The sequence below is a fragment of the Coffea arabica genome, chromosome 1e (genome assembly GCF_036785885.1).
Source record: "Coffea arabica cultivar ET-39 chromosome 1e, Coffea Arabica ET-39 HiFi, whole genome shotgun sequence".
Lineage (NCBI taxonomy): Eukaryota > Viridiplantae > Streptophyta > Magnoliopsida > Gentianales > Rubiaceae > Coffea > Coffea arabica.
The window spans coordinates 38,910,567-38,933,533 of record NC_092311.1 but is presented as its reverse complement, the minus strand read 5'-3'; the positions used below and the strand labels follow the sequence as shown (position 1 = coordinate 38,933,533).

At 35.1% G+C, this 22,967-nt stretch overlaps 2 protein-coding genes across 2 annotated transcripts in view; both read left to right on the top strand.

Moving 5' to 3' along the window:
* LOC140009595 (uncharacterized) overlaps positions 1-10,179 on the top strand; it is a 32,350-nt gene extending 22,171 nt beyond the window's left edge. Inside the window, exons 24-35 of the mRNA XM_072055676.1 lie at positions 494-757; positions 1,476-1,574; positions 1,714-1,898; positions 2,282-2,617; positions 3,142-3,295; positions 3,458-3,568; positions 4,272-4,439; positions 6,121-6,244; positions 8,526-8,684; positions 8,763-8,875; positions 8,963-9,022; positions 9,718-10,179. Of these exons, the coding sequence (XP_071911777.1) occupies positions 494-757; positions 1,476-1,574; positions 1,714-1,898; positions 2,282-2,617; positions 3,142-3,295; positions 3,458-3,568; positions 4,272-4,439; positions 6,121-6,244; positions 8,526-8,684; positions 8,763-8,875; positions 8,963-9,022; positions 9,718-9,930 (1,986 nt within the window). The 3' untranslated portion in view covers positions 9,931-10,179. The remainder of the gene's footprint in view (positions 1-493; positions 758-1,475; positions 1,575-1,713; positions 1,899-2,281; positions 2,618-3,141; positions 3,296-3,457; positions 3,569-4,271; positions 4,440-6,120; positions 6,245-8,525; positions 8,685-8,762; positions 8,876-8,962; positions 9,023-9,717) is intronic.
* Positions 10,180-12,638: 2,459 nt separating this feature from the next.
* Positions 12,639-16,928, top strand: LOC113694120 (UDP-glucose iridoid glucosyltransferase). Its single transcript, XM_027212977.2, has 2 exons — positions 12,639-13,140; positions 15,844-16,928. The coding sequence occupies exons 1-2, from the start codon at positions 12,660-12,662 to the stop codon at positions 16,722-16,724; spliced, it is 1,362 nt and encodes a 453-aa protein (XP_027068778.2). The 5' UTR covers positions 12,639-12,659; the 3' UTR covers positions 16,725-16,928.
* Positions 16,929-22,967: the final 6,039 nt, after the last annotated feature.

Genomic DNA, 22,967 nt, shown 5'->3' with positions numbered 1-22,967 from the left:
GGAGGGAGGGGGGGGGGGGGGGGGGGGGGGGAGGGAGTACATAACTTTGGAATGTAAGGATTTAATATAGAAACATTTTCTTAATGAAAATATTTAAAGCTTCCAAATAAGGTTTTTTGAAACTTTTTGGGGAAGTAAAATGTATAAAAATTAGGTCCACTGAATTCCACGTTCTTAAGTGTTTTTTTGGGGAAAGTAAAATGTATAAAAATATTCTTTTCCTTGTGTGTGTTGGGGGGGGGGGGTGGGTGTGGTGCCCCTCCCTGCCCCCTCTGTTTCTGTCCATACTTTAAGCTCTCAGACTGTTCTTGCTAAGTCAAATTTAATCAGGTATATTTTGTGGGATTAAGTAGCTGCAATCTTCAAGATAGTTATATTGTCAAAATGCAAGATAGTGGTCATTATCCTGCTCTTCAGCTAAATCGACTTGCATAAGTACATTTTGAGTGGAATAGTATACAGATTGAACATTTTGATGCGCTTTGGCCTATAGGTTGAGAAGCATTTGGGGAGAATATGGAAAGCTGCTTTTCGTGCCATGGATGACATAAAGGAGACTGCCCGTAATTCTGGTGACAAATTATGCCGTGCCGTCACTTCATTGACTGTGAGGTTGTGTGATGTCTCTCTTACACCTATGTCAGAGGCAAGACAGGCAATGACTATTGTACTGCCTTTATTGCTAACGGAAGGAATAATGAGTAAAGTTGACAGTATTCGCAAGGCATCCATTGGAGTAGTCACAAAGCTTGCGAAGGTACACGCATCCACATGTTTCTTGTGTATTGTATTTGCATTCTTCTGCTTATACTAACTTCCAGTTTTATAAAATTCACATTTCAAGGCTGTTAATTGGCTTATGACTTTGTTTTGGTTGCATTTTTGTTATCTATACATACTTTAGTTTCTGTCTTAGATGCTTTTATGATATAAGCATCATCTTGTTTCATTAGGTGATCTTATTGACTGCTTCCTGATGTCTGCTTCTTTCCATTGTTTTTTGACATTGGAATGAATTTTGCAATTAACTTTTGGATAGCATATCTTCAAACTTGATTATGCTCCAACTATACAACATATTTTTTAGACTTGAGTCTAAGCACTGTAAATTTTAATTTGTTGCAGGAAATTTAAACTCCAATTCCTTTCTTATTTTCTTGTCCCTTTTTAGATTAGATCAAGGTATTTGAATAGTTAAGTTCTTTCATATCAATCAAGGTAATATCTGTTGTTCTGCAGTGTTCTTTAGTTGCTCCCTTTTTTTTTAGGTGTATTTTCATGTGAAAGATATGGAGTTGATTTTGGGGACCAGCTTATGTTGATCTGTTCCTTGTGAGAGTGTTTTTTTCACATCTGCTTGTGGTTTAGCGTGCTGATAATAACTATTGTATGATTTTTTAATTAATTGATGTGGAATCCTTAAGACATTTATGTTGATTAAACTGCGTTGAGTTATCTATTTGTGCATTTTGTAGGGTTCTGGTGTTGCAATTCGTCCACATTTACCTGACCTTGTTTGCTGCATGCTGGAAAGTTTGTCCAGCCTCGAAGATCAAGGGCTAAATTATGTTGAGGTTTGTTATAATATAGAGCTTCCTGAACTATTCTTAAAATTTTGTATTCTACAGAGATGATGCCTGTCTCGAATATTTCTGCTTTTGACATTACTGTTTAAGTTTGTCTGGAGCATACAATAAAGTTTTCTCCCCTCAGCTGCATGCAGCAAATGTTGGAATTCAGGCTGATAAGCTTGAAAACTTGCGTATTTCAATAGCCAAAGGTTCTCCAATGTGGGAAACTCTGGACTTCTGCATAGAGGTTGTTGATACACAATCACTGGAATTATTGATACCTCGCCTTGCTCAGCTGGTTCGTTCTGGTGTTGGCTTAAACACTAGGTATACGCTTGTGTTCCCTTAAACTTAAGGGTTAATGTGAAAGCTGCTTATAACTGTTATGTGTCATCAGTCTTTCACTGATTTTCTTCAATTATCTATTCTCTGCTTCATTAATTTGTTACTGGTCTGTTTTTAAATAACTTGTGCTATTTTGTAAAGAAATTTCCTTTCACACACCACCCTGCAGCATGAACTTACATTTTCTCCGTTGCTGTTTGGTTATTCCCAAAAATGTTGTTAATCTGTTAAGTTGGATTTGCAAAGTAGCACATGCTCAAATGTGCTAGACATGGTAAAAGTTAGTTTGCTTAATTGTGACCGTACATGAAACTGTGTCCTGATTGATCCTTTTTTATTTTTAAATTTTTGGGTCATGTTCACAGGGTGGGGGTTGCCAATTTTATAAGCTTGTTAGTTCAAAAAGTTGGACTTGGTATCAAACCATTCACAAGCATGTTACTGAAGCTTCTATTTCCAGTTGTTAAGGAGGAGAAGAGCACAGCATCTAAACGTGCCTTTGCAAATGCTTGTGCAACAATCTTAAAGTTTGCAGCTCCTTCTCAAGCAGAGAAGGTAATTGAAGACACAGCAGCTCTGCATGCTGGCGACAGGAATGATCAAATTTCTGGGGCAATTCTTTTAAAAAGCTATTCTTCTTTGGCCAATGATGCATTGAGTGGCTACAAAGTTGTAATTGTACCAGTTATTTTTGTTTCAAGGTTAAGTCGCAATCTCACTTTCAATTACAATATTCAGATTCATGCCTTGCATGTAAAGTAAAGTATCTCTTCCTGTTTGCTGTCGTCATTCTTCATTTTGTGTCAGTTGGGCATGTAAATATGGCTTTTTTTTTGTAATTTAACCTTCTTATTTATGCAAACACCTTTGTAATAGAGAGGGTGGTGATATGTGTTATTTTGATCTAGCTGTTATAATAGGTGTTTGCTTTCTCCATACGTGCCTGCAATTCCTGCACCATGATCTTTAGTTTAGGTTCTCTTTAGCCAAAAGCCTAAAACCCTGCACCTGGCTTCTCCCCTTCCCCGAATAAAGGAAAGGAAATGAGTTATATGGCTGTTTTGATACTCCAGTGAGCCCTCTTCCAACAAGAATTGTGTGGTCATGGTGCATAATGTGGCAATTTGCTAAAACGGTTTCCTTCACTTAAACATTATTCTTCCTAGGTATATGTCTAGCTTATTAGATACCGTCAAGTGTGATGACCAGATTATTGCTTATGCAGATTTGAGGATGACAAGACTGTATCTAATCTATATGAGGAACTGTGGGAAGAAAACATGGGCAGTGAACGAATAAGTCTCCAATTATACTTGGGAGAAATAGTTAATCTAATTAGTGAGGGGATTATGGCATCCTCATGGGCAAGTAAAAGAAAAGTACGTTTTCTGTTTCCATGCATTCCTCCTCCCTATCTCATCTTTGTTCCCCCTTCCTCCTCCTCCCCCTCCCCCTCCCCCCCCCTCCCCCGGCGCTAGCCCAATCAGTATGTTTCTCTGTTATTTGACTTGTGAATTCTGTGGAATAATTTGTCTAAGCAGGCAGCACAGGCAATTACTAGGCTAAGCGAAGTGCTGGGTGAATCATTATCTCCTCATCATCCTGTGTTGCTCACATGTCTCTTGAAGGAAGTTCCTGGCCGTTTGTGGGAGGTATATGGCTTTTCAAATAAGTGAAACTGCATGAAATCTGCTAAGATTGTGTTGCATAATAGCTAGTGTTTGCATAGGAATTCTCTACTTGCCAAAGTATGTCCAATTGTTGAAGGATATGATCCAAACTGAATAATTTATTTGGTGCTCTAGGAGTTCACAAGTCAAGTCAGAATTCGGTCATTTCATTGCTTACGGTCTGATTTTATCTTTGAAAATCAGTTCTATCATTGTCCCCTGTAAACTCTCTGATCTCTGATGCCTTGGAACTTGTTCTTCTCCTGAATGGCTTGGCCATATATTGACCTTTACTCTGTTTCTCACAGTTTTTTGTTGGTTTTTGTTAATTGTACTTGGTGTTGGCTTGCTATCTCTTGCTCTTCATTTTTATAGGTAAGGTACTTAGCTCAGTCTTGTATGTCAACAAACAGATTGTTTATCTTTGTCCAGAGCTTCACCTTTTGAGATCTTTATATGGTAATGGTTGTGATTGTACAACAGTATAACCTGTGTTGAAGATAATGTGCTTTTCTATACAAGATGTATGGTTTGGTTCTTTGGTTCTTTAGCTGTTGACCTTGTTCAGAAGGTATTTGTATTAATTTTGACAATCATGGTTATTATTTCTAAATAGATTGCAGTCGAGTTTTCTGTGAATAAGTTTTTCAGAATGATTTCTTAATTGTATGTTGGTGTATGACAGGGAAAGGATGTAATATTACATGCTTTGTCTGCTCTCTGCACATCATGCCATGCAGCAATTTCTGCCACAGATCCTGATGCACCAAATGCCATTCTGAGCCTTATTTTGTCAGCCTGCATGAAGAAAGTCAAGAAATATCGTGAGGCAGCCTTTTCCTCTCTTGAGCAGGTAAATAAGCCTAGCTGCTGTTTTATGGCCGTAATCAATTTCCTTCTCATTAATAACTTCATGCTAGTGGATTCGAAACTAGTTTGGCTTAGTCTTTCTAGGGTTTTCCCTTAAAGTGGATGGAAATGTGTCTTTCAAGATGGTTTTTCATGGATGCTTGATGGTTTAAAGAATGAGAAATCCACCAGCATACACTACTAGGAGATTGAGTGAGCTAGCATGTTTGCATTCTACAGAACAATCTCAGATGGAACAGTATAAAAAGCTCTTGGACAGAGTTTTAGGCATTCCGGGGTTGCTTGGATGATCTAGTTATGGGCTTAAGAAGTACCTGTAACATTAGTCCTTGCTAAGAATATTAAAGGAGAGTTTTTCCAGGAATTACTCCTCCTGGACCTTCATACTAGGGTTATATGAGTGTCCATTGAAGCTTCTGCAGTCAATGGAAGTTGTGAAGAGCAAGAGTGAAAGAAATCATAAAGGCTTCATACGATTCTGATCCCATCTATTGTAATTAGCTAGTTTTTTTTATAGACTCATAAGTATTTTTTCGAAACCTACACCAACTGCCTGAGTAGGTGTATGAGAAAAATCTGGCTGAAAGTGATATGAAAACTAAATCAATTTGTTTGGCACTAAATTAAGACTGATATATACCCTGTGATCTTTGTAGCAATTGCATGGTAAGGGTTAACATATTGAAGCCTGAAGCCATGGCTTTTCTGTAGTTCTAATGGTTTCTCCAACTTGTTTCATCAGCCTTTTTTTTTTTGGTCATTGTTAGCAAGGAGACAGGGAGACACTAAGTGACGTGGAAAAGGTTAGATCTAGGATGAAATTCAACCTGTTTTTCATAGTACATGTCGGGGAGCTAGTAAGAGGGGACAACAACTACTAGCCACAATAATGTCCTCATTACTCTTAGAACTTCTAGCTCTTACTAACCATTTGAGGCACAATCATTTGGGTGTGGACTAATTTCGTTTGTTGTGCTTCCATGAATATCATTTTTGACCCTAAAGTTTTCAACAGTTACCAATAGAGGTTGTTTGAGAAAATGCACTATGTGTTGATGATTTTGGGGAAATGTCTTTGATTGAGTTGGATGAAATTAGGTTTCTTGTGCTTACAATCTAAAAATAGCATTTAATATGCATTTTTATTCTGTATCCACTAGAATAATATAAAGTTCTGTCAAATGTGCTCTACTTAATTGGTCAAAATTTTAATTTGACGGACTAAACTAGTGTTTTTGAGAACTTAAGCAAATTTGTTGAAACCGAAAACATAAGGGGCTAAATTCATTTTACATGAAAACATTAGGATCAAATCAGTTCACATCCAAATGATTGAGGACTAAATAAATGTTATTTATCCCTTATTCCATAATCACCATTTTATGGTAGACACTTCCCCTTATATAGTTAGTGGCTATGATTAAGGAACATGCTTTGTGATTATTCAGAAGTTATTGAAGGCTTTGTATTGGCCGTGAATTGTATCCTTCTAACTATCCGATAAGAGTTTATTTGGATGATTTATTTGAGATAATTACTGTAGCATTTTTTGTGATGTGATGTATGTGAGATAAAAAGGTGATTGGGATTTGTGAGGCAAATTATTTTTTTTTATCTCTATCCAAACACACTCATTGTTTCTCTTTAACTTGTTTTGTCTTCAGATTATAAAAGCATTCAGGAACCCAGACTTCTTCAACATTGTGTTTCCATCACTATTTGAGATGTGTAACATGGATACCAGTAGCAAGACAGAACAGATTCCTTCCACAACTGGGACCAAAACAGGTATTGCAGATTTTTTTTAAGTCAAATCATTTTTGGCATTCTGAATGTAATCATTTTGTCCCAAGCAAGCAGTATTAGAACTTATGTTTGGATTTAACAGTTAATATGTCTGAAATTTGGTGCAGTCAAATGCTTATCTTTTCCCAAATATTTATGGTAAATGTGCCAGAAATTGTAGATCCTGTCTGTGTTTAGTTTGGCAACTAGTAAACGCTATTGAAGGTTATACTTGGTATGCATTATGAGGAAAACCAAACTGATGAATAGCTTCTCTTTGTTGGGAAAAAAAAAGAAAGAAAATATGAATGTTTTATGAAGTCTAAACTAATTTTGTGCTTTAGTTTGCAAGGAGTTCTCTACTTATTTTTACGTTTCTGATTTATTAGGCCTTCCTGATTGTTTATTTGAAGTATAATAAGTTGTTAGTCAGTTGACTAGCTTTGAGGGTAAGTTGAATGAATGGTTTCTTGTATATTTTGTTTAGTCTCACTTTCATCTGTGATCGTAACAAACATAAAACTTGACATTTTGTCAACTATTCCAATTAAATTTGTTCAATATGGCAATAGATTATACTGGAAACAGTCATGTGCCATGCAATTTTTGATATTGGTACTAAATATATGTCTTCAACTAGCCTTCCAGAGCTTACTCCTGTCAGACAATTATAACTTTGTCCGCTGCCAAGCTACGTAGCTGCTTTACTGTTCAATACCTTAGCCCGAAAGTGTGTTTCCTTAATTCTTCTTCCTTCTTTCTTTCTTTTTTAATTTATTTTTCCTGGCATGGTAGCTTCTTGCCAATGTGGTTGTGGGCTAATAACCTGCATTTGTTCAGCTGATATTGGTCACAAATAATTCTGCTAGTGTTAGGCATTGGCTGACTACATGCGTATGACCCATAGACTTCAATTAATGTGTTTAAGAATTTATATTTAAAGAACCCCACATTTGGCAAACGTGTGGACTTCAGAGCTGCCCACCAAATCAGCTGATGATGTGATGATTTTTGGTTAAGTTATACTTTCTTAAATGTGTAGGTAACGCTAAAAAATATGTTTATAGCCACTGATTGAAGAACTCTGGATGGGCTTTTATATTGTTCCAAATATCTAGTGCAACAAGTGTTCTTTTATTATGAAATTGGAATTTGAGTGTCCTCAATGGTGAGCCATGTGCATTGCACAATAGTCCATCCAAAAGAGCGATGGTGAAAAGAAAATGGACTTGGTGCGAAGAATTAATGAAATTTTGATGTTCCTATCTATATTTCACAGGCTAAACTGAGACTAACCCTAAGTTCCCTTCTTAGTATCTGTCTCAACAAGTGCATGTTAGTTCATGTTCCACCAACTCTCAACTATTGCAAATTGTTTCCACCACGTGTTCAGGATAATCACAGTATTATCTGGTCCATGTAGGAAAAGTTTACTAAGAACTGATTGATTAATTCCTTCTATAAGATCCATGATGTGAGGGAATATGCATGTAATTTCCAGTCATTTCTTCAATTTTGGGGGGTTTGTAGCCCTATCTGTGTCACTTTTCCACTGATAATAATTTGTTTTTTCATTTTGTATTCATTTTTTAAAAATAAATTTAAAAGTGGTCTACCAATTAGCCAAGTGTCTTTGGAAACTATTGTGTCTACATACTGTGACTCGTCTTTTACATCAAAAAGTGAATGTGTGGGAACTTTCCTTATTGCCGCGTGATGGTTTCCTTACTTATATAGGTTTTTGAATCTCTTTTCTCCACTTTCCTTTGAGCTTTTCAGGAGAAGAAGATTTATAGGCTGACAATGTTTACGGACTTTTATAGCACAAAGCAGTAATGTCTTGAATTGCCTGATATTAATTTCTTCATGGAAAGTCAGTCAAAAGTTGCCTTTTCCTATGCTTTTTTTGCATGGAACTTCAATTCTAATCAGCCATATCTACATGGGGAACAAGAGATCACTCAATCCCATAATTAAAGAATAAATTGATATCTGAATGGAATCTTGTGTGGGGAATGTCATTTGGAACATATGTTGGTTCTAATAGAGTATTTTGTCTGTGGACTATTAGAATACGCATTAATGTACTCATTCATTGATACTGCAGATACCTGTGCATAAATTATGATGCTAGGATTTGCATATATATACACCAAAGTTATTAATAATATGCACATACAGAAAATTGAAAAAAACTGTGTGACTTTTGTACATTGCTTTTAAATTCCTCAATGCAAAAGATATCTGACCTGAAGATGATTGAGCTATGATATATTGGTTGCAGAAGAGGCTGAGCTGGAAAATTTTTCTGATGTACATGGTAATATAGTGAATTGTATAACATCACTCATTCATGTGGCACGGGTCACTGATATTGTTGAACAGAAGACAAAGTTGATAGATGTGTTTTCAATCTCTCTCACACCTAAATTCCCATGGACCGGTATTACACTTTTCACATTTTAAGTCCTTTATAAATTAATTATGGTTCATCTCCACTAATAAAATTGTCCTTTGGCAGTTAAAATGTCAGTGTTTTCATCATTAAAAGAGCTTTCCTCGAGGCTTGGTGACATTCCATTCAACTCTGAAGATCCTTCTTTACCTGCCAGCTCAACTGCTTTCTTTCATGAGGTAATTCAATATATCTGAGTAATTCCACATCCCTTAGATTAACATGTGTCTGAGTAAGACATCGGCTAACCATCTGGCTTCTTCCAGTTATTCCATAAGGTGTCTCCAGGGGTGGTTGAATGTATAAGGACAATCAAGATTGGCCAGGTATCCCCTGTTCTTTTAGTTGCTTCACTGAGTCTGGAGTAAAGTTTATATTCAGTTTTTTCATCTCTTCAACATTTTTCAGTAGTTTTCTGATATATCTCTTTGTACTTTTTTGTTGTTTTTGCTTTCTTCCTTTTTCCTACTTCGGTCATTTCAACAATGTCTTTCCTGTTAGAGAAGACTTCTTGGGTACTCCAGTAGTTTGATTTGAAAGTCCCCGTCTTAGTAAATCTCAGGATCAAGTCCCTCAACAAGGACCTTGATATTTTTTGAACATTTAGTTTACATTTTTTTTTATATCCATGTTAAGAATTCCTGTCTAAGTTGAATCTATATTCTGTCTTTCTAAAACGTATATGTCAGTCCTTCCTCCTTACGCCGTAGATATTTTGATTTACACCATTGTTACAATCATGCAATGCCAACAGATACTGGAGGCTTTTTCCTAATTGGACTTTGTTGTAAATCCCGTCCATGACATTCAAATACTAGTTCCATATTTGTACTTTCTGAAGTTACATGTCTAATTTTAAGCACTCATATGCACATATCTGTTTTCATCGTGTATTGGTGATTGTTTGATTCCTTATGCATCAGCACTCCTGCCTGTTTTCATTGTATTTTGGTGATTTTTTGGTTCCCTATGCATCGTCTTCCTATCCGATGAGTAGCTTATCCTTCTGGATTAAATTCAGGTTCATGTAGCAGCATCTGAGTGCCTCCTGGATTTGTTAACTATGTACCGAGATACTCATCCAGTGCATCCACCAGAAATAGGGTTTAAGGATGAGCTTCTTCATCTGTCCGAAATAGAAAAGAGTGAAGAGGCGAAGTTTTCATTGAGGAAATGTGTTGACATCCTGGAAACTCTTGAAAGAGACAGCAATACTCTTCCTGAATGTAGCTAGTTACAAGCTAGGCGCTGGTATCGTCTCCTATATACGAAAAAGATGCACTTATTTTTGGATGTAGTCGCCAAAATTCAGTTCTGGACTAATCTTTTTACCTGCTTCCGACCGCCGGAGGATGTAGGCAAAAGGAAAGCATCGGAAAGTAGAGGACCATGATGGTTACAGAAGTTAAATTTGAATATTGAGTCTATAAAATGGTCAATATGAAATTATTCATTCATACTTCTTACGAATCTATTTCCCAAATATGGAAAATTGTTTGAAATTTTTGCATTATTTCCTTAAGTTTTGATGTACTTTTTGTTGGTACTGCAAAAGACATCTTGTTTATATTTCCTACTGTAAACTAAGAAAAAAGGGAGAGAAAATACTCTTCTTCGTCTCTTTGGACTACACAATATATAAATATATATACACAAGTGTAACCTAATTTAGATACTAAAATCATACTAATCTAAATAATCTACTACCTAATTAATATATGATACTATAATCAAATCTTTCCTAATATTTACAATAGCAAATATTTTCATAATATCATATCACATATCTTCAACACTCCCCCTCAAGATGGAGCATAGATGTTAATCATGCCCATCTTGTCACAAATGTAATCAATTCTCGGATCATTTAGAGGTTTAGTGAAAATATCAGCTAATTGTTCTCCAGTTTTCACATGACTAGTTGAGATCAAGTTTTGTTGGATTTTTTTTCACGAACAAAGTGGCAATCAATTTCTATATGCTTTGTTCTCTCCACTTGAAAAATAGTTTTGCATCTTCCCTTAGCCAAATCTTCTTTTCTTCCCCGTCAACGGGTGGGTCATCAGTGAGATGATCATTTCTATCGATGCTGCGCAGATATATCCGAATAGTTTTACCCCAATCCAAAAAAAATTTTTTCCACTCAATTTGTGTTCAGTAATTTCTGGCATCATAAATTTGTAGGAATAACATCAGAAATTACTGTTTTCATCTCTCTACTACTACCTTTCATATCTGCCATTATAATTCACACAAGAAAGACCTAAAAGTGACTCAATATGGTCACATCAAACTCAATAGGGACACAAGAAAGACCTAAAAGTGATAACAGACCTAAAGTGACTCAATAGGGTCACGTCAAACTCAATAGGAACACAAGAAAGACCTAAAAGTAACTCAATAGGGTCACGTCAAAAGACAAACTGATAACAGAAGCTGAAGCTCTGATACTATGAAAACTAAGAAAAAAGGGAGAGAAAATACTCTTCTTTATATTTTTGGACTACACAATATACAAATATATATACACAAGTGTAACTTAATTTAGATCCTAAAATCATGCTAATTTAAATCAATCTACTACCTAATTAATATATGATACTATAATCATATGATACCTAATTAATATATAATACTATAATCAAATCTTTCCTAATATTTACAATAGCAAATATTTCCATAATATCATATCACATATCTTCAACACCTACGATCTTCTGTTAGGTCCAGGATTGAATTAATTCTCACATATTTTTTTAATATTGCGAACACAGTTTTTTTTTTTTGGTTAAAATATCATTTAATATCGTAATTTTCCTCAAATAGTCAAGTCTCAGAAAGAGCAGGCTGAGAAGTCCCAAAATTGGTCCAAGAAATAAGAGAAAAAAAATGGTCCGAAGGTAAAGCCTGTTGTTGTTTTTTGCTTGGTTGACAACAATGCCCCAATTCAAGTTCCAAATACTTGTGTAATGCCAATCTCAAAAAAAGTATACTAACCAGACAAGCAAAAAAGCAATTTTGTATATTTCTGCCTGTTTTTGGTGAAACTATGAGTTGGACAAATGCTGTGCGAGCCCTTCCCTGGAGACATCATACCGACAATGAAGAGATGCTTCGTAGTCACCAAAGTCTTCTGTTTAATCATTCAGCCTAAGTAATATATGGGAATCTAACATCAAATTAAAATACAGAAGCATGAAGCCTTCATGTACGATGACACAAAATGGCAAAACTTAAATTAATTTTCTAAAGCCAGCATTCTGTTTTTTTGTTGCTAATTTTCGTACAGGTCTGACAATTGGCATGTGGACACCACTCCACAAATGATGCCTGATACAATAAATCCCTTTGACGGCATTCGGAGCTAAAACAGTGCTTTATAATATCTTGGATAGGACAAATTCAAACACGTATTAGATTCTTATACTTACAATTTCAAACAAATCCCGTGATGTTCTCTGCTTGTGTTTTAGTGTTTACCTCATGCATGGTTAGCCATCTCGACCGAATACGATGCCACTCGGTCAAGTCATAATCAAAATGGAGAGGATCAGTACGATATCGATCCCCGAATCGTGGATAATTTCATATTCGCAGCGACTCGCTATGACTTGGCCGATTCGAATCCATAATGCACGGAATCGGCCAAAATATCAATCAACTCGGAGTCGACTCAAATATTTTTTTTTTTCATATTTTACTTTTTATAGTATTTTCCATTTTTAGTAATTTTTTAAATTTTTTTGAAAATTTTTATGTACTATAATGTGCGTATCACTTGATATTCAACCAATATACCGCAACAAATATGAAACAACTGTGACCGCAACGCAACCGCGACCTGCAATGGCGAATCATGACCTGATGCTTTCTGGTCCAGCCGTCTGGAGAGGGGTTATAAAGACCAAGGTATCTATTCTCATTCTCAAAAGGCTAAAAACACATGCACACACAAAGAAAGAGATGGAAATCCAAGAAGCACAAGGACATGGCCATTTGGTTCTAGTCCCATACCCATTACAGGGGCACATGACCCCAACACTTCAGCTTGCAAGTATCCTTCACTCCAAGGGCTTCTCTATCACCATTGCGCATGCCAAGTTCAAGTCTCCTAAAGCTTTTGATCACCCTGATTTCAACTTTTTACCCGTAGCAGAAAACCTATCTGAACATCATATAGCCAATAAAGATCGTATAGCTCAAGTGTCAATTATCAACACCAAATGTGAAGCACCACTACAGGAAAGTTTGACAAATCTAATCAAGCAAAAGCCTCAATCTCGAGTAAACTGCATCATATATGACACAGTCATGTACTGTGCAGAAGCAGTGGCTTCCAATATGAAGCTTCCAAGCATTATACTGCGCACCAGCAGTGCCTCTTCTTTCATTGCTTACTGTGCAATTCTAAACCTTCCCCTAGAAGACTGCATTCCGCTTAAAGGTACTTACTTCCAAACTCTACTGGCCCGATTTGGCAAATGAGTTTTTTGAGTGTTTGTCTAAAACTTTATTGTAACTCACTATAGAAGTCGTAGGAAAAATTTTTGAAGTGTATAAATTTTTGGATATTTTGAATTGTATAATTTAAAAATTTTGAAAAGTTTTTTGAGATTGTTGTAGTTAAAAGTGTAAAATAATTTGTAGTAGACAAACTTGGCAAAAACCTTGTTTGCCAAATAGGCCCTATATACATACACACGACTAATACTTCACATGCTTTGCACGTGATTTTGTCATTACAAAATGTAATATTCTCAATCACCAACTCAATATTGTTTGGTGGAAAGCACATGTGCTGTGGATTTGAAGGTTTTTGGCCTACCATGCTTTACTTTAATTACTGCATATATTGTTGGTTGAATAATTTCTTTTCTTCTTCAAATAGTGATGCATACCAACTCCCTTTCCAATCTCCTTCATTAGATTGGATCTCTTTTGAAATAGTTAATAAATTAGCAATTTTATGTTTTTTTTTTCTATTAAAAGAGAGAAATTTTACACAATTTGCATAATTGACCTCAGAATTTGCCATCAAATAACAGTTGTAGGGAAAAAATGAAACTGCTATACCTTGGGGTCTAGCCTGTACTATAAGGCTGTGATTTTGAGTTTTTTCTAGAACATTTTGCCATAGTGCGTTGTTTGTTGAACAATTTTTTTTCCTTTTTTGGATAGTGAAGCATACCAACTCATTTTCCGATCTCCTACGCTAGATTGGGCCTCTCTTGAAAAGTAAATAAAATCGCCATTTTATGTATGAGATTTGACTTTTTAGACATTTTAAAAGGGACAAGTTTTCACTTAAATACTTTATAATTAACTGCAAAATTTGTAATCGAATACAAAAGTTGTCAACCTTGTGATTCGGATTGTATTGTTGGGTTTGCAATGGCAACTTTTTGTGTCTTCTTTGACTGTGTCCATCTTTCATTATACTACTTCCATTGCTTGTCAATTAATGAACCAAACCAACAGTTGCAACAAGAGAGATTTATTTGTGTTAGATTTTTTTTTATTGGGACTTGTAGAAATTGATTGTATGTATTCAGAAATAATGAAACAAAATCATGGTTAGAAACTTTAGTGAATGATAAGCATATAAAGAGTAGTGTAAATTATATGACAATAATCCCAAATGCTTGTGATTTAAAATTTGGTGATTGTGATTATTTCTAAAATTATCATTTGCTTGTCATTTGCTTTCCTTGATTCTCACATACCGTAATTACTATTTCCATTGTTAGCTACAGATTGTGAGTTCTATTTTTGTCTACTTCTTTCTCTTTGGTTATTTTTAATATTCAATATTCCTAATCTAATCCTACTTAGGGGGTCTTTTTTCCTTTAAGTTGTAGCGAAATGGCTTTCTATAGTTTACCTACAATGCCATTGTGAACCTATTTCTGCATGCTAAATTAAGCAGAAGTTCAGCTATAATAAAACTACATACACAAGAGAGTAGTATATGTTTTTACATTTTTTTTTCCTTCTTCTTTTTCTCCTCCATTAGATATGGCGTGGGAATTGGTTGCTGAATGGATTTTGTTTTGTCTGCTCAAATTGATTCCAAGCTTGACTTTCCATGCATATACGATCTTCTCATTCTACTCTCTATTTTTTTTCCATTAAAAGTACTCTTATGTTTTTTTGTAATTCTTTTTAAAGTATAAGTAGGACGGTTAGAACCCAAAATGTCTCACTTACACTCCTTTTTTCAAATTACTCAACTAAGACTGTCAATAGAGTCGGATCAGTCCAATTTAGACCTTAGAAAAAATTTGATGAGCTTAACTTTTCATTGAGTTGGACTGAATTTGGGTCTGAAAATTATGTCGAATTAAATGTGAACCCAATTTGGAATTTATTATGTACAAACCCGACATAGGTCCGGAACTTTAATCTACAATTAACCCGATTCGGGCTATCTTTTCAGACTTTAGTTTGTTTCATTGTTTTGTTTACGTGACTTTATGATTAGTATTCAACTTTTAGTCAGTTTTTCTTTTTTTTTTTAAGTTGATGATAATAATGGGTTATAAATATTTTGGTAGTGCTATTTCAGTTTTCATATTTATATAAAGTATATACAACTATGAGAGGGATTTCTATCTTAATTGCTCACATTATTAAATCAATTGGTAATGGTTCAGTTTTAATTCTAATGACTCACCTTAGTGATTCATTTGGTAATCGAAATCTCGAATTACTGCATAAAAGGGTACTTTGATCATAGCAAAAACTACGACAAAATAATGCTTACACTCCAAGTTACTTACACTCCACTTGCCTAAACTATCCATACTTTTACAAGGAGTATAGATAGATAGATAGATGGATGGATGGATATAGAAGAGAGTGTGTGTGCGTATATAAGCAATAGAACCACCTACAGTAGAAATCATCACAGAAAATTGTGAAAATCTTGCAAGAAGAAAAGAAAAATGGAAGCATGATCACCAATGTATAGTTCAATATGATTTGCAATCTACTTCAAATTAGGAACTGTCAGATGTCAATTATAAATGAAGCAAAAAAATTGTGGTGAACAGTTTCTGAATTGATTATCAGTATCATCTAACCAGTAAACAAACACAACAATAAAAAGACAGCAATAGTAGCTGATGTACAAGATCGTATATGGCAGAATCTATATCGCAGGAGCTAGTGCCAGGCCTTCATTCCATCAGGTTTAAAGACTTACCAGCTTCCAACTATTTTGGAGATCTTAAAGACCTACTAAATCTGTTAGGCCACGTCAGCAAAATAAAAACTTCCTCAGCTGTGCTCTGGAACAGCGTCGACTATCTTGAGCATGATTCGCTAGCACAATTTCAGCAGCAGAACGAAGGAAAACACTGTTTCTCAATAGGTCCGCTCCACGGGATGGCCCCAACTGCATCGACTAGCTTATTAACAGAGGATACCGATTGCATAACATGGCTCGATAAGCAAGCTACCAACTCAGTCATCTATGTTAGCTTGGGAAGCGTAGCAACCATGGAAGAAAGTGAACTTATAGAGATGGCCTGGGGGCTAGCCAACAGTGAACAACCATTTCTGTGGGTGGTTCGACCTGGACTGGTCAGGGGATCGGCAGAATGGATTGAGCACTTACCAGAAGGCTACCTGGAAACCATTCAAGGGAGGGGATGCATAGTAAAATGGGCTCCTCAAAAGGAGGTTTTGGCACATGGTGCAGTGGGAGGATTCCTGAGCCACTGCGGTTGGAACTCAACCCTGGAAAGCATTTGTGAAGGAGTTCCAATGATATGTAGGCCTGCATTTGGAGACCAAAAGGTGAATTCGAGGTATATTAGCTATGTATGGAAGATGGGGATTGCATTGGAGAATGGCTTCAACCGGAACATTGAGACAGCCATAAGAAGACTGATGCAGGATCCGGAGGGGCAGCAGATGAGGCAGAAAGCAGCTGCATTGAAGGAAAAGGTCAAGCTCTCCATAGACAAAGGTGGTACTTCATACAACTCAGTGAACAACTTGGTGGAGCTCATCTTGTCATTGTGATTAAGATCACTATTAAATCACGGGATGATCGACTTCATCAACTTCTGCTCATGGCACAATGACCTAACTAATTTGAGGTTTCAACTAATGATGGGAATTTTGCTCTGTTTCTTTAGATCATTTGATCAAAGGACTAATGAAATTTTAAGTGAATTATACTATACAAAAAATGTCCCTTGATTGTGTTGTTTATTCCAACAAGAAGATTGGTGATTTTAAAAGAAGGGATAATATCAGGAACCTCCCCTGTGGTTTCTCTTAATATCACCTCACACCCCTAAGATTTTAAAAATATCTCTTACCTCCCTTATTTTTGTTTTTTATGTAACAAAATTTTTAAAAATCTTAAACTACCCTTCTACTTGCTAAATAAAAATACTCCTACATCACTTTGTTTACTTCAAGAAAACTATCATCTTAAAAAACAATATCTAATAGAACTAGCACATCATAAAGCTATAGTCCATAAAAATATATATTTAAAAATAAAAAAGATATTTGCAAAGAAATACACTTGACCAATTTAACTGTATATGTTCAAAACTGATTTCTTATGAACTTTATATTCTTTTTCCAGCTTCTTTCCAATCCTTCCTCAAACCTTTAAATTGTATTGATCATTATAAAAATTAATCCAAAATAAGCAAATAAATCATATCCCACTCTATCACAATCATAAAATTAAAGTAAAAGATAAATAAAATTGAATTTATTATAATTTACAAACAAAAATCACACAATCATCCAAAAAATGAGTAAGAGAGAATGTTGGAGAAAAGGGAAAGAGAAGAAAGTGATTTTTTCTTCTTTTTTTTTTTTGAGCTCCACTTTTTTTATATGTGAATTATTTATCAAGTGAGGGTTAATATAGTCTTTTGGCAATTACTAGGGGAGGTAAGTGATATTTTTAAAATCTCAAAGGTGCTAAGTGATATTAGGAGAAACCTCAAGGGAGGTTTTTGATATTATCCCTATTTTTAGAGATAAAAAAGAATGTGATTCAAGTCATTTAATACTGTAAATGGGATCAGATTTTTATCCCAAAAAATTACTTCATATGAGTCACGTGGTAGATTCAAACTAAAAAGTAGTCTGAGATCTAAGTTGGGACTAAATTTTACTAACTTAATATTGTAAGGATGTAAAATTAATATTTTAAAAGTGAGAAACGAAAAAATTCATTGACGAAATGCGAGAGACATTTTAAATAATTTTTCCTTTAATTTTCAATGAAATAACTGAGTAAATATTTTGAAACTATTTAGTTTTGGTGTCGAAGCCCATATCGGCAGCTCCATAAAGCTATATTTTCAGAACCGGACCGGATAGCGACTCGGCCGAGGTCAGGGGTCAGGGGTCAATGGGTTCGACCGGGGGTCGATAGGGGTCGAACCGGATGACGTCATAAATAAAAATTATTTAAAAATTAAAATATTATATATATAATATCTAATAATATATTTATATTAATAAAGGTATATCCATATATATTTGATGTTTCAAATATATTTAACAAGAAAATACAAAGAAATTAGAACAATCAAGTAGCAATTTATATTATTTAATAAATATTAACAAGTTTAGAATTAAAATTATGAATTTAATTGAAAAATAACATCAAATTTTAGGACAATATTTATAAAGTATCAAATATTTGAGGTATATCAATAAGTTTTAACAATTTAGGGGGTCAAAACATAATATTAAAAAGTTTGAATTTTTTTTAAAAAAATTACTGTTGAACCGGAAAAACCGGTTTTTTCCCGGTCAAACCCGATTTTTGACCGGCTTTGACCGGATTTTAATTTTCCGGTTTTTTAATGTGACTCGGACCGGCTACCTGGCCGGTTCGACCGGCCGGTCCGGTCCGAGTTTGAAAACAGAGCCAAAAGTACTCGACTTCTGACTCATGTGTAGAGACTCATGTAGAGATAAAAATAGAAGAATCATCTAGTTTCCCATTACGAAGAAGATCCTTGTATGCAGCCATAAAATTAACATTTTTTCATCGCTAATTAGACTTGCAACATTTGGGAGGTAGAATCCACGAAAACATAGAAATGCTACAAAAAAATTTGGTACCTATTAGGCACCGTAAAAGCAAAATCTACAAATTCAGCAGTAATATACGGTCCTTTATTAAATTGATCCAAAGCAAACTGGGTCAGGACCTATAGGCCATGCGGTTGGGAGATTAATTTGCGTAAATTTCAGATATGGATCAAAGGCAAATATATGAGGAATGAAAAACAAAATGACAAAAATGAGAAGCATTGCTACTATTCTTCAACTCAAAACAATTGTTATATTTCAATGGCAAGATAACGTAGTTGGAACATTGCCATTTATAGGCAATCAATAACGGTATCAGACTTTCCAATTTGGGGCACACGGGGAGAGGGGTGAAAATTAATACTTAAGTTTAGAGGGCACAAACTTAATAACAAAAGAGTTTTTTATATTAGAATTTTATATTTGCAAATATAATTGGAACCAAACTACTCAATATTTGAATTAAGCTCGAGATTGCTAACAGTTCATTTGAGTTTTGTTTCCCAACTAATCAAATCAAACATGAATAACGTTTTGTATTAGACAAAATTTTAAATATAGATCAAACTTGTTCCACTTAGCATGATATTTGAAATTTATATGTATAAAATTCAGCCAAACTTGGCTCGATTAAAAAATGAGCCAAATTTAAGCACAATTTTAAACTTTTTTGGGGTATACAGAGAATCTTGAACATTAGATTATTTGATTCAATTTGGCTCATTTACACCCTTATTTCCAAGTAAGATTTTTGAAATTTTTGTGGGGGGCAAAAGTAAAATATAAAAAGAATTTCCACACAATATAAATTCTCAAGTTATGGAGAAGGAAAGTAATTTATATCATAATAATTTCTTGGAAAAATAAAAAATGAGGTAATGGGAAGAACGGATATTCATAAGTAGGGTTCAACTTTTACTTAATTTGATTTTAGGGCATGGGTTAAGGTTCATAAATAGCAAAAAAAAAATTATTTTGTGGGTAAAATTACAGAATTATCATTAGTGCAGGCATTACCACTTGTACATGCATATGCATCATATGTGCACAAATGTGCATATTCAAATGTAATGTATGTATTAGCACTCGTACGTGAACATACATCATACCAACACATTTGAACCGGTCATAGCTCTGGTCCGATTCATACCTCGGGTTGACTGAACTTAAAAATCGGTAAGAACCATTTGAACCTTGCGAACCGAATTGAACCATTGAACCGGCGGTTTTTTTGTTTTTATCTATTAAATTGAAAAAATATATATAACAAAATAATATGTTTTCCTTAACCCTAAAGACTAATTATTAAGTGCCACATTCACTCACTTTTTTCTCATTTTTTGCCTCTTATCATGTTTGCATCTCTATTTTCTATTTTCCTGACTTTCTCCAAACTCCAAACTTCTTCTTTTTTAAAAAAGTTGCAATCTCTAAATGCTAAAAACGTGAATTAAAAATTTAAACTCAGAATGTCTAATTTTCATGGACGCAAATTTTGTAAAATTTTAGAATATTGTGGTATTTTTGGGTTGGATTTAAGATTATTTTTTGGTAGATACAATTGAGACTGAGATGAAATTTATTTGTTGCAACTTATAATTTAAAATCTTTATTTGTGAAAAATCCAAGTTCTTTGAAAATATTAAACTTTTCATCATATAAAGTTTTAAATTAGTCCATTGCATGCCTTATTTTGTACATATATATATTTATATAAATTAATTTTTTTAAAAGTCATTGAACCGGGGTTGAACCGATCCGACCCATTGAATCTCGACCCGAACATTTCGCTTGTTCAATTAATGGTCCGAATTTCAAAACATTGATTGTAAGTAAGAGATTTTGGATTCAAGACCTCTCGCTAATAAAAAAAATACAAAAAATTCATTTAAGTAAATATTACAATTCAACAAAGAGCATAGAAATTTAGTGGAACACATAACATCAAATTATTTTGGCACATAATGAATGAATAGAAATATAGGAGAAAAGTTGAGCACCAAAACAATTAAACTTGACAAATGTTATTTGAACTCTCATTTTTATTAATCACACTTTCACCATTATTTTTTAGGGCAAATTATCCAATTGGCCCTTGAACTCTTTGTCTAAGGAAAAATAAGCCCTTCATCTATTTTTTGTTGACTTTAAGCCCTCGAACTTGTAAAATTGGGCACCCGTGACCCTTTTACCCAGTTTCTCCGGTTTTGCAACCGGAAGGTCAATCACACGAATGTCAGTGTGCTTTTTCAAAGGGCATTTTTGTCAGTATTTTCTAAGCAAAAAGGGGCAACTTCTCCTTCTTCCCTCCATCTAACCTAACCCAACCGCTAACTTATTCAACAAATGAATTGCAAAGGGAAGAGAGAGAAGTCTGCAAAGAAACAAAAAAAGGGAAGAAGGTAAAATCTTTGTGAAGGGAAGGAAAAAATAGGAAGCAGAGGGCTGCGATATTTTCGCATTTTTTTCTTAGTTATTGTAACAGATACAAATTTCCACCAGGTAAACTCGGGTTCCCAATCATTGGAGAGACACTCCAATTTTTCTCAAGTGGCCCAGAAAAAATTTTTCGTACAAGAATGGAAAAATACTCAGAAGAAGTATTCACAACTTTACTATTCGAAGATAAAAGAAATGCTAAACCCAAAAGTGCCATCTTGCGGCGGATGAATTTGCGAAACGCAGCATCACAGGCGGGCGTGCGTTCGTTGGTTGGTTATCAAAGATACAAATACTACTACGCATTCTGGTCAGCCTCATTTTCTCCTACTCAGTCTTACACAGCCCTCCCCCTCCATTAATCCTTTGGTTGAGGACTAAGAAGTAAGACTTGGATGGTTCCTTTGCTAATAGCGATGCAACTTTCCGTGGTGGTCTTACACCGTTATTGCTGCTGGTGGTCTCTTTCTTGTCTAGCTCTTTTGCCTGCACATTTACCGTAGCAAACTACTGCCCCTTCACTATATGGCCCGGTACATTAGCCGGTTCAGAGACGCCGCAGCTCCCAACCACCGGATTCCAACTGCAATCGGGGCAAAGCCTGAGAATCCCAGCTGTCTCGGGGTGGTCAGGTCGCATTTGGGGAAGAACTGGGTGCACATTCGATGCATCGGGCGTGGGGTCCTGTCAAACAGGGGACTGCGGGGGAAGGCTGGAATGCGACGGCATGGGTGCAACACCTTCTGCCTCGCTCTTCGAGATAACCCTCGGCGCTGGAGATGACAAGGATTTCTACGATGTCAGCATCGTCGACGGCTACAACCTGCCGCTCATTGCGGTGCCACTCTTTGCAGACTTCTCTCTCTTCCCTTTGCAATTCATTTGTTGAATAAGTTAGCGGTTGTGTTAGGTTAGATGGAGGGAAGAAGGTGGAGTTGCCCCTTTTTGCTTAGAAAATGCGGACAAAAATGCCCTTTGAAAAAGCACACTGATATTCGTGTGATTGACCTTCCGGTTGCAAAACCGGAGAAACTGGGTAAAAGGGTCACGGGTGCCCAATTTTACAAGTTCGAGGGCTTAAAGTCAACAAAAAATAGATGAAGGGCTTATTTTTACTTAGACAAAGAGTTCAAGGGCCAATTGGATAATTTGCCCTATTTTTTATCATATAGTTTTTATTTATTGTAGGAATACAATTAACAAATATAAAGTATAAATAAAATTTCCCTCAAAATTTGTTGCGAAGAGAAATTGTATCTACGAAGTTAACTCCCCTATATATTGTGATTTGAATGAAGATTTTTGAACCACTATTATGGTGATACACAAAAAAAAAAGAGAGAATTAATACACTATAAATGCATTAATGTATTAATAAAAGCATAGTTTTAGTTGTAACTAAACCAAAAGTAGTCATAATGCTTCCAATACTTTAATAATGAAAAAAGTTTAGAAAGCCACTAAGATATGGCACAATCTTCAACATCAATATAGCTTACTATAAACTTTCACATTTTTCTTTCTTTTGATAGAAGAAGCTAGTTCATTTATTTAAATCTATTCTAAATGTGACAACAATATCCTGTAGCTCCAGAATATAAATAGCAAGGTTAGATAAAAATATGAATTACTACGTTTCCAGATCTGCATGTACAAATTAGAACTGAACCATTTTCTTGATTGCAAAAACATCTTCCTAATCAAAATTGAATTTTCTAACAAATTTTTATCAAGTCACACTCTAGGCTAAAA